Source organism: Miniopterus schreibersii (assembly GCF_964146895.1).
Source record: "Miniopterus schreibersii genome assembly, chromosome: 3".
In the NCBI taxonomy this organism is placed as follows: Eukaryota; Metazoa; Chordata; class Mammalia; order Chiroptera; family Miniopteridae; genus Miniopterus; species Miniopterus schreibersii.
In genome coordinates this window covers 101373333-101387631 of record NC_138103.1, presented here as the reverse complement: position 1 = coordinate 101387631, position 14299 = coordinate 101373333, and the positions used below count along the sequence as shown (strand labels likewise).

At 53.2% G+C, this 14299-nt stretch overlaps 1 protein-coding gene across 3 annotated transcripts in view; it reads right to left on the bottom strand.

Moving 5' to 3' along the window:
- The window catches only part of PARP8 (poly(ADP-ribose) polymerase family member 8), a 129141-nt gene extending 121118 nt beyond the window's left edge, over positions 1-8023 (bottom strand). For 2 of the 3 annotated variants that reach the window (XR_013998385.1, XM_081131400.1), the window contains exons 1-2: positions 7721-8009; positions 7008-7062 (exon numbers count right to left, since the gene is read on the bottom strand). Coding sequence is in view for 2 of the 3 variants with exons in the window: in XM_081131400.1 (XP_080987526.1) it covers positions 7008-7062; positions 7721-7811 (146 nt within the window). In the remaining variant the exon portion in view is untranslated. Of the gene's footprint in view, positions 1-7007; positions 7063-7720 lie in introns of all 3 variants that reach the window. The other variant, XM_081131399.1, reaches the window with a different exon arrangement.
- Positions 8024-14299: the final 6276 nt, after the last annotated feature.

Here is a 14299-nt window from a genome sequence, read left to right as displayed (position 1 = left end):
TGTGGGGTGGAGAGGGGGAGGTCAATAAACAGAGGGGTAGCACGTCGATGTTTGGAAGCCTGGAAAATATAAATGAAGGGGTGGGGAAGGCGGGCTCTTGGAAGCCAATATAAATGACACGGAGAAAACGATGGTCGCCTCTGTGGACCTCTGAGCAGGCACGGGCTGTGATTACACTCACGCTTAGAGAGGTCACACACAGATAGGCTGATGGGTGAGAACTGAAAGACGCCGGGTGAAAGGGACTGACCTAAGTCAGGTGTCCACATGGGGAGGGACGAAGGTGCCAAGCACGATTTCAGCAGCAGTCGGCAGAGCTCCAAAAGAGGTGGACGAGGTGGGACACGTGACACCCGAGAGCGTGATCCCCACACCTGGCTCAGGTGACGGGACACTCGCCGGGGGAAGGCTGGGAAGAGAAGCTGCTTTGAGAGAGAAAACGAGGAGCTGTTTTAATGTGTCGGATTGAACTGTCCGACGTTTAAGGTGAGATGACTGAACAGAAAACTAAATTATGTCACAATAAAACGGAATGACAACCGTTATCAACAAAAGCATTCCTTCTTATTTGTCTTTCCTGGGATGCACGGAAGATGGGATTTCAGAAATTTAGAGAATAAAACAGAGAAAGGCTGGATGTCAACAACCTGACTAAAATTTCATACGATGTCAGCGGCAGCTCCCTGACAGCAAGATTTATCTACTACGCACAGTCCATCCCAAAGCAAATCTGTGCGGAGAATTACAAAATATGTTCAGGGCTGATGGAACTTCACTGTGTGTGTTTTTTTTTAACGCTGCAGAGAGAAATGATGGGGAACTTAAGCGGATCGGCCCAATATTTGCATAAGGCTGCATGGCCGACGTGCATACTTTTCTGTTAATGCTTCGCCCTGGGCTCAGGCACGCCGCCTGCCTGCCAGCCGGCAGGTTTTCCGGACGGCCCGGGCAGGCCTCCATCAGCAATCCCTCCCGTCTCCAAACATCCCCAACTACTCCCGCCAACCGATGCTTACACTGCAGTCTACTACTTCTCAGCAACGGTGAGTTACTCGAATTCAAGCCTCAGTATCTGTGGCTCTGAAATATAAAATAGCCGACCGCATACCTACTCATCGTTGTTGCAAACACAGGATGTCAAGTAGGCAAAAGCGACAGCAGAGAGTACTGGCAGTATTATCTTAATCCACGATATAAATGGTGCTTAAATGTTAATACAGAAGCTTCCATAAAGTTATACTCGTGTTAAACTTGGTGGTTATTTTAGGCCAGTGGTTTTAAAACTCATTCAAGAACAAAACCTTTTTCAAAGAAAATTTTACACAGAAGAACCAGAGCGGCTGAAATTGAGAAATGGCTATAAAGCCCCAACTCACTCATTCAGCTTCCTCCATGCTCCCTTCCACCAGCCACCCCAGCTTTCGAGGTAGGTCCCAGGGCTCCAACGAACATGCCTGGTTTTTTAAAGTCGTTATTTTGGATAATAATTGATATAAAAGAAATTACAATGAGCAAGTCCCCATTGCCAAGAGGAACAGGCTAATTTTTAATTTAAAAAAAAGGATCATTCTTTTCATTCTGAAACCTTAAGGAGCACTTGATGGTTCTGAAGTAATTGCCTGTCTCCAGATTTCTAGAATGAGCATGTACTCCTTTCATAATGAAAACCCGAGGACGCTTTGAGATGATGGGAACACTTCTCCACTTCCCCAACTCGCCCCCCCCCCCCGCCCCTGCCTGCAGGCTAAGAAAGTCTAAAGGAAACAAATGCACGTAGGTAACCAAATAGATTCTTTCTCCATGGCGTAAGTTACACACTGGGGGACCCAGGTGGATTAGCTCTCCTCCCCCCAAAACCTACTTGATCACCAGAGTGCTGATTTTTTAAAACTGAATTAAATGCTTTTAGAGTCCAAACTCTCTGATGTGCCACAGTCCCCATAACTCCCTATTATCCTAAACAACTGCACTGTCTGTCCCCAGAAATCTTCTGAGCATGTGACCTAGAGAGCAGAGCTAGTGACTTGTCACTCTGAAGTCACATCAGCAGGTCGGAGCTTTGGGAAGAATTTGAGTAGCTCTACACCTGGCCATTTGGTTAGGGAGTCGCCTCTCACCTGCCAGAAGACCTTTTAGCGTCATTTAGGAATTTATTCAACATCTACTTATTGAGAAAAAAAGTACTGTGCTAAGCAGAGCTAGGGGCCGGGGGAAACAGTACTGAGTAAGACAGGCCCTGCCTCCAAGAGGCCCACCTTCAGACAGGTACCAAGTGAGCAGGTACTAACAATGCACTGTGACAACATGGTTTAGGAACACCTGGCAGAGGACGCCCCGAAAGGCTTCTCAGAGGGGAATTCGTCCCGGTGAAGATCTGGACATCGCAGGCCGACTAGGCCTGAGAGGCGGAGGGGTGCAGGGAGGGTGGGGGTGTGGGATGTAGACAGGTGTTCCTGGCAGCACGTGCAAAGGCCCAGAAGGAGAAGATGGCAAGCCTCAGTGTGCACCCCCCGAACGTGAGGGGTTGTAGAGCAACACTACTACTGCGTCATATTTGATGCTACAGAACATTTCCATGGATAGAAACTCCTGAAACAAGGGGCACACTTCAGAAGATGCCAATTCTACCCCTGACCACGTGCACAGCTGACTTTTCATACAACAAAGGGGGGGGGGGGGCACCTATGCAGGCAGCTCAGATTCCTAATGGGTTAACCATTTCTAATTTAAACATTTCTTAGAGTCACATCCCTTGACTGGAAAAACTCCCAACTTAATAAACATTTCTTTACTCTCATAGCCTGTCTGAAAAAGTTATATTCTTGGGTGAAAAAAATATAACAAGTATTGTATTTCAAAAGAATATAATACAGTCTTTGGACACATATCTCCTATGCACACAGATAAAAATTCTGAAAGAATAAATTCTAATATATTAACAGGAGATGGAGAAATCATCATCTTGCTTTATCTTTTTCTAATTCTCTTTAAAATAACAATTACTATTTGTATATTTATAATACCTCCATGCTGGGAGTCCAGGTTAGGCACTCCCAGGGGTAGGGGTGGGGCCAGGGCAGGGGCCTGGGGCCTGGGGCCAGGCCCAGGGGGTTCCTTGCTCTCCCTGTCTGTGTTGAGCTCTGGCCCAGGGACTCAGCCTGATGCCCCATCCCTTCAGTAGCTGTCACCGCCCACTGGATCCCTTTTGCTTGAAGGACCAGGACCCCTAACCTCTGTGTTCTTGAGTTTCCTGCCAATAACAAGGGATCAAGAACAAGGCAGGAGATCACCAGCGTGACCCAGTAAGGAGAAGGAACAGCTTCTGCTTAAACTCAAAAACTGTGTCCAGTTGAGGTCCCTGGCTTATGGTTCCTGGCACAGCCCTGCCACTGGGAGGCTGCGCTGGGTAGGAGCCTATGGCAGGCACTGACCCACTGGCAGCTGCAGTCATTCCAAGGAGTCCAGGAATCAATGTGTTATAAGGGCCGTTGTGAAAATGAATTAGTCTTGCTGGACATATACCCGTTTTCAAGCACATGTAGGTGGTATTAATAATCAGGTTCATAACATTTAACGCCTCCTTCATCATTGTTTCTCAATGAAAAGACGCTGTAACTACCACTCTCGAGTAAGCAGCTACCTAATTTTTGATGTTCAAGTGTCTCCATGCTCAGAGCCTGGGAACACACGTGTAGAGAAATGAGCATGGGTCTCGGGGGGGACAGAGCAGGCACACAGGCAGCTCTATCATTTAACTGAGTCCATGTGAGCAAGTTTCTTAACCCCTCTGAGCCTCCAGTTGCACATCCCAAGGTGAGAAGAGTAATTCCACGAACCTTCCCATTAGGGAAAACTCCATGAACTCGGTCCTCCAGCTGACCGTCTGCTCCCCCCATTCCTCACCTAAGGTCAGAATCACAACCGTGAGCAGGCACTCTGTCCCTCTGAGGACCTCCACACAACAGGCCAACGTATCAGGCCACCAGCCAGGCCTGACACTGTCACCTCTTGGCATTTTCTCTTAGCCCACAGAAACATAAAAAAGGGCATGTAAAAACAATTCTCAGTGTTACTTCTTTTTTTGAATAGGAACATGGAAGATCAATCCTCACCTTTGAGACCACGTGTAAGTCCCTCTGGGAGGGCGTCACAAAGGAAATGGTATATTAAGTTTTATCTGTGTACAACTTGAATTGAAAATTACTCTTGAAGTACGTTCTCAATGGTTTAGATGAAACAATGGTTAAAGATACTTTAAAATAATCTTATATTATCTCTCCATAAAATCCTTTTAATGGTGAAGTAAGTCTAATTTACCCAAAATGACAGTTGAGTATTTTAATTTGGTAAGCACACTCAATCGAAAGACAGAAAGTTTATTTTAATTTTAAATGCTCCATTGACACATCTCAATACATATCAGATTCTAATGTAGTTAAAACAATACATTTTTAAAATATTTTTATTTTCAGAAAAAGAATACCTTCTCTGCTACTAGCCACAAACCTATAAAGGGATTACCATTAAAGGGATTACTGCACCTACACCAAAACGGCCTAGTATATTGTACTGTCTTGCAGAAATAGCTTCTGGGAAGACAAAGCAATCGGGTCGACAGTGTGGGAGTTGTTTTTCTTCTTTAACCGGCCCGCCCGTTAGAAGCTTAGTCCCAGGTACTGTATTTAAATCAGGGGCAGAAGAAAACACTGTCCCTTAACAGGATTACACAGAAAAGCAAACGCCTCTTACCTCGGAAGAAACCAAGGTCCTAGCTCCTACGGTGAAAACGGATGTGACCTCCGGCAGTTAATTTATTCCTCCCAGCCCCCAGCCCTGCTCCCGGAGGCAGTCGCACCTTCCCCAGTTCTGTAATTTTGCTGACAGGGAACCTTGCTGCAGTATCTACTCACAGATCTTCAAGAGACAAAGTGAACAGTTCACCCTCTTCTCACGGTACAGATAAGTAAACTGAGGCCAAAAAAACCTCAGGCATCTAATTGATCTAGTGGAGTGAAAAGCTCACCCAGGAGCTCGAGCAGAAACTGACTGCTGGCCGGGAGCCCTTCCAGGCCAGGCCCTCAGGCACACCCCGCTTCACCCCACAACAGGCTGTGCCTGCCAGACTGAAGGCAAGGCCTCCACCAGCAAAGGATCAGGACTTGCTGAAGGCTCAGAGGAGGGGTAACATTTTTCATCGATAAAGTCGTTTGTAAATCAAGGTAGATATGTTGTCGTTTTAGACACAAATGCTACTGCACACTTAACAGACCACAGTACGGTGTAAACATAACTTTTATATGCAGTGGGGAACCAGGGCAATCATGCCATTTGCTTTATTTCGGTGATTTGGAAACAAACGCACGGTATCTCAGAGGTATGCCTGTATTTTAACTGTTCAAACAATCCAAGAAGATATTAGTCATACCCCAACGTCCTCTCGATAGGAAGTGTAGGGGCAGTGTTCATTTAGCAGAATCTTCTCCAATTTCTCCTTTTTATTCATAATTACAAAGAGATGGTAAATTAAGAAGCCCTATAACTTTATTCTCTCCCAATAAGTACACATTATATATTTTCAACTACTAAATCGAATCACTATACCAATCCTACTTGGGGCGGTAAACACACAATACAACATACAGGTGATAGGTTATGTACACCTGAAACCAATATAATTTCATTAACCGATGTCACCCCAATAAATGCAATTAAAAAGGTAAAAACATAAAAAAGACCAAAAAAAAAAAATCCCCTAGGCTTAGACAAACTGCACCTAATGGGAAACCTGGTAACTGTTTTCATTAAAGCTTTTCCGAGATGTGGACTGCAGCACGGATCCTGGGCGTTTTAAAGATTCGCATTCATTCCAAGCTCTTTAAAAAAACTGTATTTACAGGAGCAAGCTCCTTTTGCAATTAATAGGTTCCTCAGTGTTTCCATCAGCTAAGAGGAACGGGGTCAGATGGAGCGGGTCCCCACAGCCAGGCTAACTCTGACCGCTCCCTCCCTCGGTGGCCCCTGCTCTCCCCGGCCCGCGTGTCCCCAAAGGGCTGCGGGGGGGAACCCCGACTTAACAGGTGAGGACCGCCAGGCACGTTCCAACGGCCACCTGTCCTTTCAACTCCACCTCCTAAGCACAAAACTGGCTCCTGACTCCTTTCCCGCGGGTCACAGCTCGGCACTAACACGCGCGTCTGTCACTCTTTCCCCCAAGAAAGCAGCGACCTGCTCCAGCTGCACGGGCCCCGAGGGCTTCCCCGCAACTCCGCGTGGGGACCAGGGCTCCGCTCCGCGGGGGAAGAGAAGCGCGGGGGCCGGCGGGCGGCAGGCTGGTGGCGACGCAGGGGCGGGACACCCCGCGCCCCGGCCCCGGACACCCCGCGCCCCGGCCCTGGACACCCCGCCCCGGACACCCCGCCCCGGACACCCCGCGCCCCCGCCGCCCGGCCCCGGACACCCCACCCCGGACACCCCGCGCCCCCGCCGTCCGGCGCCGGACACCTCGCGCCCCGCGCCCCGGCCCAGGACACCCCGAGCCCCGGCCCCCGGACACCCCGAGCCCCGGCCCCCGGACACCCCGAGCCCCGGCCCCCGGACACCCCGCGTCCCCGCCGCTCCCCACCCAGGGTCCGGCCCCCGGACACCCCGCGCCCCCCCCGGACACCCTGCGCCCCGCGGCCCGACCCCGGACACCCCGACCCCGGACACCCCGAGCCCCGGCCTCCCCGCGTCCCCGCCGCTCCCCACCCAGGGCCCGGCCCCGCGCGCGCCCGGCCGGTCGGGGCCCTGCGTCCGCGCGGGGGGCGCGAGCTCTGCCCCCGCCGAGCGCGGACGGGCCGGACCCGCGCTGACCGCCCCCCGCGGGTAAGACCCAGGGCCGGGGCCGGGAGGGGGGAACGGGCAGAGCCCGGAGCTCAACAAACAGAGAGAAAAGGCGCCCCCAGCGCGGAGCCCCGAGAACAAAGGACGCGCGGCGGACAGGAAATGGAGCCTCGGGAGGCGAGTACCTTCTGGGGCCGCCCACGTAGGTGAAGGTGAAGGTGGAGTCCGCGTACCTGAAATCTGAACGGAGAGGCCCGTTAGTCAGGCGCCCGGGGGGCGGGGCGCGCGCGGGGGGCGCGGGGACCCTGGGCGGGCGGGGTGCCCGGGACGCCCCGCGGGAGCCCCCCCCGCCCCGCAACAAGTGCCGGTGCCATGGCGACGGCGGGCGGCCGGGTCGGGGCGGCCGGAAGCGGCCCCGCCAACGGGAGGCGGCGGGAGCCCCACGCGCTCCGGCCCCCGGGGGAGCAAGATGGACGCGCGGCCGCGCCGGGAGGGGCCGCGGGCCACCCGGGCGCCCGGACTCCGCTCTCCCCGGGCAGCCGGAGGGGGGGGGCTGCGGGGCCGGCGGGCGGCCGGCGCTGCCCCGGGGCCTCGGCGCGGCGAGCGCAGCGCAGCGGGCTCCGTGCCCGGCCGCCGCGGCTGAAACCCCGCAGGCGGGACCGGGCTCCGGGCGTGCGGGGGGGGGGCCAAAAATACCGCGAAGACCCCGCCCGGGCACCCGGGCTGCCCCGGATCGCGGGGGGCGGGGGGGCCGGCGCCCCCTCCCCGTGGGCTCGCCTCCCGCCGCCGCGGCCGCTGCCCAACGAACGGGAGCGGGGACGCGCGAGCCGGGCCGCCCGCGCCGGGTCAGCGGCCGGGAGGGGCCGCGGCGGGGGCGGGGGGCCGGCGGCGCCCTCACCTGCGAAGCCGCAGTCGCGCTCGGCCCTGGACGTCTGGAGCACGGCGTCGATGTCCTTCTGGATGCGCTCCTGCCGCGAACACATCCCCATGAAGCCGCCGCTGCGAGGAAGCGCCGCGGGTGCCACGCGCCCCCCCTCGCGCGCTCCCAGCTCCGCAGGCTCGGGTGGAAATGAAACCTCTGGCCGCGGCGGGGGCCGAGGGCGCGGCGGCTTCGGAAGTGCTCGCGGCGGCGGCGGGGGAGGGGGCGGCGCGGGCTCCAGATGTGGCCGCCCAGCCGCCGGCCCGCGTCCTCCCGCCCGCGCGGGGAGCCCGGGGCGCCGAGGCCGCCTCCCCCTCCCCCTCCCCCGCCCCGAGCGAGGCCGCGGGGCCCCGGGGCGCGGGCGGTGGCCGGGCGCGAGGGGCGGCGGGGGCGAGGGGCGAGGGGCTAGCCCGCCCCCCGCGAGCCCGCGCCCCGCCCCCCGCGAGCCCGCGCCCCGCCCCCCGCGCGCGCCCCCGCCCCGCCGCCTGCGCCCCGCCCCCGGCGCGCGCCCCCGCCCCGCCCCCCGCGCGTCGCGCCCCCCGCCGCCTGCGCCCCGCCCCCGCCGCCTGCGCCCGCTCCCCTCCCGCACGCGCCCCGGGGCCGGACCGAGGCCGCCGCAGCGCCGCCCGCCGCGCACCCACCGCGCACCCGCCCGCGCCCGCCGCAGGGTCCCGGGGCCCCGGGGCTGGGATCGCCGCCGCCCGGGCTCCGCGCCGCGTGGGGAGCGGACTCCCGCCCCCCATCACTCTCGTGAATTCCACTCCACTTTCCGAAGGAATTATGAGTCAGACGGAAACCCAGAGCGGAGTGGCCGGGAGGGGGAGTGGCGGGCAGAAATAAAGAGAAATCTGTTAAAATAGGACATAAATAAAAGGAACAAGCCTCTCCTTGTTGCCACAGCGGGCGGGGTGGGAAAAGCCCCGCGACTACTCCGGGGCGCACCCTCCGCGCCCCGACCGCCGAGCCTGCGCCCCCAGGGGAGCCCCCGGGCGCCCAGGAAGCGCGGCCCCCGAGGGGCAGCCTCCACCCCGGGGCCTCGCCCGCCCCCTCCGCGAGCATCTGGCCGACGGCGGGCGCGGCCAGGGCTCCCCAAAGGAGGGACACCCGTTTGGCTTGTGAAAGGCGCCCCTGCGCCAGTCGGCCGGGGAGGCTCCCGGGCCCTGGTCCTGCGCGGAGGAGACGCCCTCTGCCTAAGGGACGGCCCGTGGCACTCCCTGGGGACCTGATCCCCCGGGAGGGCCCCCCTGGGCAGCCCGTCTCAGGGGTCCCGCCTTCCAGGGCCTGTGCGCTGTCTGGAGCATAGGAGGGAAGCCCAGGCGTTGGCTGAACCCATGAAGGGCTGTGCCCGGCAGCCTCTTCTCTTTGTAGGGTACCCCAGTTTCAACCAGCTTCCTTGTCAGCACAAGCACCCCAGAGCTGTCAGACAGGATCAGGCCCTTCATCGGTCCATCAGGTTCTGACCGTGGCAATGTGATGTTCAGGAGAATTAGGAGTGACCACCGTGCCCCAGGGATTCTTAAGGCTGTAGAGAGAGGAGAGCCGCCCGAGACTATAGGCTCCAGTGCTTTCATCTCCCAGGAAAGAAAACATGGCACGATGTGTTGCACAGCCTCGAACACAGCTCCCTGGTGGGGCATTTCACTTCAGAAAGGTCCCTCTGCAGCGCCTGGGCCTGCAGACCCATGCGGTGCAGCCGCGGTCACACCAAGGCACCCCTGCTCCCGCCTCTCCTGCAACCTTCCTGTCTGGGGCAGCGCGGGTTCAAGGCCTTCCCCGTGTGCAGCTTGGCTCAGAAAGCAGTTTCCCCCCTTCCACACCTCCCCGGGTGTCCTGCGGCCTGCCTTCCTCCATTCTGTGCCTGCCTAACTTCCCCAAGAAGCTTTAAATGGGTCAGGGCCACGAGGACTTACCTCACAGTTATCCATCCACAGAGCTCGCGTTCTCAGAGCAGAACCCTTACCACCCATAAACCTGCAACCGTTTTAAAGCTACCAGGTGTTTTGTTGTCTGGCTCGCCTCTTGGTTTTCTGCTCCATGAAACAGGCGTCCTTGCGATTTGTGCTGTATTTGGTTTCTTTCCAAGCTTCGCCGGCTGCCCTGTTTTTGTTAAACAAAGCTAGCCTCACTCTGTCTGTGCTCTTAAGGTGCGATATATTTCAGTATTTTTTTAAGTTTTATGTGATAAGATTAAAAAATGAAAGCCAGGCTTTCTCTCTAGTACGCATTTCTGCAAGGTAAGGTTCTCTAATAAAAACTACACCAAGGCGTCGGTGTTCCACGCTAGGCCCTTACAGCACGAATCTATCAAAGCTGCCCGGGGAGCCAGTACCCCACGGACCTGTCTCCTCTCAGAATCTCCGTTAAACATTTAGATTATGTGTGCTCTTATTAAAAACTACGTGTACCTTTGAGATGAGGGGGTTACATCCTTGCCTTAAACATTCATGTGTGCTCGCGCACACACACACACACACACACACACACTCAGGAACACAGCATATATTGGGCCCTTAATTGGTTCATTAACTCAAGAAAACCCATCATTCACCACCAGAGAGATTGCTGGTCGTATGCCATAGTACACGGGAGATAGTCTGTATGTTGGATGGTTGAGTGTAGTAAAAAGGCCCACCAGGTTAGAAAGAATGATCCCAAGCCAACCAACCGATAGAACTTACTAGGGGAAAAATGAGAATTCCTCACCTGTGCTCACAGGCCCCCCACCCCCTGCAGGAGGGTAAGGTAATAGGAATGAGGCCTGAAGTTCTGTGTGGGGATGAACTCACACTAACCCAGAACTTAAGACAGCAGCCTGCGACTGCCCTGGACGCTTTACACAGCCACGCATTTCGTATGTACGGTAACCTACACGCCAGCTGTTCTCTTAGCCGTCCCATTGTACAGAAGAGGGAACTGAGGCCCATGGAGATTAAAAGCTCATCTCGGGTTTTTCCTCGCTCCAAACCTTTCAGCAGTTGAACTGAACTTTAAGGAACATAAATGTTCAGAAGCCTCCCCGGGGAGGAGAGTGGCCCGGCCGACAGCAGCAGGCCCGAGTGAAGCCGAGAGGAAGCGCTAGAGAGGACCCCAGGGGCCCTGAGCACTCGCCCTCTCCAAGCCGCCTCTCCCAGCCGCAGTCAGCCGTGACCTCCCCCGTTTCCTACGCTGAGCTTCTTTCCCAAGTGAACCCCATTCCTGGGTCAATGTTAAGGAAAGGCCTGCCCACTGCTATTCCCCAGGGGTTAAGCAAAGGGGGTGGGAAGCAGGAAGCAGGGTTAGCAGAGAGAACCGCCCCCTTTCCCAAAGGCGTGGGGTGCCAGCAGTAGCAAAGGCCTGTGGGAGAGCCCGGCAGCTTCCGTGGGCCGTGGAAAAGTCATGTGACAGCTTGCCTTTGTGACAGAATTGGAATGGGAAAGCGGGAGGGTGGCCCCAGGGGTCCCAGGGGCCTGTAAGCTGGGGTGAGGAAGTGGGATTTTAGTGAGAGAAAGGGGAAGCCACTGGGCGCAAGGGGAGCTCAAAGTTCTTTTCAATTACTAGGTTTATGTGACGTTTTCTTGCAATGGTCCCGTACTGGAAAGAAGCCAGTACAACTCAACATATGCCTGCCAGGCCCAGCCGGCTTCCTCTAAATAAGGCGAACTTGGCCCTACCTGGTTTGGCTCAGTGGTTAGACCATTGCCTGTGGACTGAAGGCTCCTGGGTTCGATTCCGGGCAAGGGCAGATACCTCAGTTGTAGGCTCTTTCCCCGAGTGCAGGAGGCAACCAATCGGTGTGTCTCTCTCACGTCGATGTTTCTCTCTCTCTCTCTCTCCCCCCCTTCCACTCCCTTCCACTCTCCCTGAAAAGCAATAGAAAAAATATCCTCAGGTGAGGATTGAATAGTAATAAATAAACAAAGCCAGCGAACTTGGGCAATCCTGTCTTCATTAAGCTGCTGGTTTTTCTGCTTCAGGAGAAACGAATCCTGATATCCTGACCTCACCTGATAGGTCCCGCAATCGACCACGAGCGAACCAAAGTCAAGCTTGAATATGCGTGGCAACACGGAGGAGGGTTTTAGGTGGTTTGATGGGGAATTTGTTCCAATTTGGTTCTAACCTAAGGTCACACGGAGCAGCATAGGGGTCACTTCAAGGTTTTATGGCCTTTTCTAGCCTCACTGAACTTTAGTATCACAGCTGCCGTGTGAAACCTGACCGGCTCTTTCTGCCTCCGAGTTTCTCTTTTCACTCAGGCCCATTTGTCGCTCTTTAAACTTTAATTCCAGTCTCTCCTCAGCCCTAGTTAGAGCAGACGCCTCACCTGCCCATGCAAATGAACTCATTCTTCTCAGTTTGTACGTATCGTAATTCTACTTTGATTTTTAATATCTCTCGTTTCCTTTTTTTTAAAATTAAATGTGTCTTTATTGATTTCAGAGAGGGGAAGGGGGGGGAGAGAGAGAGATAGAAACATTGATGAGAGAGAAACATCATCGGTCGGCTGCCTCCTACACGCCCCCCACTGGGGATCAAACAGCAACCTGGACATGCGCCCTGATCAGAATCGAACCGCAATCTCCTAGATCATTGGTTGATGCTCAACCACTGAGCCACATAGGCTGGGCACATCTCCTTTATTTTTAAAAGTGCATAAATACTGCAAGACTATATTCTCTGGGAAAACTGTTTAAAACATAACAATTTTACCAGAGTAAAATTTCCACCCGCTCTAATCCCTAATGCCATTTTCCACCCAAAGGTAACTAATATTTATAGTTAGGAGAGAATTCTTTCGTTCTTGCATTCATATATCACACAAATGTATGTATGGTCATCAATTGATACATACACATTTTAATTTAAAAGGAGCCACATAACACATGTTGTTTTGCAACTTGATTTCTCCACTGTCTTGGAGAACTTTCTATGTCAATGCAAGACATCTAGCTCATACCTTTTTAGCCACTGCAGAGAATTGTACTGAATGGATGAACCACTGCATATTTTAAGCGTGCCTCTACAGTCATGATGGGTTTTTCAAATGCTGGGTGATTCAATTTGCCACGAACACACATCTTCCTGCACAGTCTCAGCAGTTCCTTTGGGACAGGTTGTTAGAAGTGGAGTAACTGGGTGGGTCACCGTGGACTGCAATTCAAATGTGAGAGCTACAAGCAAACTGCTCTCAAATGAGCTTATCATTTTATACTCCACCGGCCGTTTCTGAGAGTACCCGACTCTCTGCCACATTCCCAACAACACTTGCTATCGGCCTTTACATCTTTTGCTAATCAGCTGGATAAAAAATATTCATCTCGTTTTTATTTCTTTCCCTGATCATTACTGAGGCTGAGCATTTTTTCAAGCGTTTATTGGCAATTGATGTAGTCCTTTGGGTATTCAAGTATAAGTGAGTGTGATTACCTGCCATGTCCTTACCCTATTTTCCTATTGGGTTTTTCTGGCCTTTTATTATTTATTCAGAGAAGATCTTTATATATCCTAGAGAGCAATCCCTTTTATATTATATACACTTTTTAGTCACACAGAAGTTTAAGATTTTTGTTTATTAAAAATAATGAAAACAAAAAATGTTAAGCTAACTCCTTCAGGCGAAACACTACCCTCTTCAGAAAATCTTTCCTGGTTTTCCAACTCACTAGTATCCCCTCTTCCCCGAACTCCTCATTTCTAGACTGTAAGTTCCTTGAAGGCAGGAACTGGTTTTACTCCGTAACCACCACAGAGCTTATAGTAAACACGATTTTAATGTAACACACAGAAGTTAAGTGGAGAGTTATCAGGTTGACTTAAAGTCTCAGTTGTTGTCTTTACTGCTCTTGTTTTAAGTTCCTTGACATTTAATTGCACTGTTACTTAGCCTTTGCCTCCACTGGCCCTAAACAGCCCTTGGTTCAGTGGTGAGTACACTGGGGGTGCTCCAGGGAGATGCATTGATTGATTTCATTTCATTATGACCTTGTACGTGGTATGGTTTATTCACAAAAGAGAAGCATTTCCCCAAGAGTGTTCCATGGGATATAATTACACAATGAGATTTGCCCCCCAAATGGTTCTAGATTTAAGTCAACTTGGGGGAAAGTGGATTGAATAAAGTTAAATAGGCTTCTCTCTCACTAATTTGAGCCTGTAACCCACCTTAGTAAGGAGGAACATGTGGTGGTTCCAGAAAGTTCTGGATGACTGAACTCTTGGAGTTTTCGTTTATTGGTTGATTTTTTTTTTTTTTTTTTTTTGGTCAGTAAATTATGTTCCATGTAATTTCAATAATACATATATTTTTTTAATTCGGGTAAAAACTTCCAATAGATATTCTTTTTCTTCTTTTTGATATCAATTGTGAAACAATCTTAACACTCATCCCAAGGAAGGCCTGTGAAGAGTGGGCTTTTGAGTGAAATGGGATCAAATTCTGACTCTCCCACTCAGGAGAGACCTAAGCATGGGCGAAGGACCCGGTCACACTGTATCACATCACATCTGTTTTCTCTCCTGAAAAATGGTGAGCCCACCCCTTGACGGTGGAAGAAGAGAGTTAAGTGAGGCGAACACCTG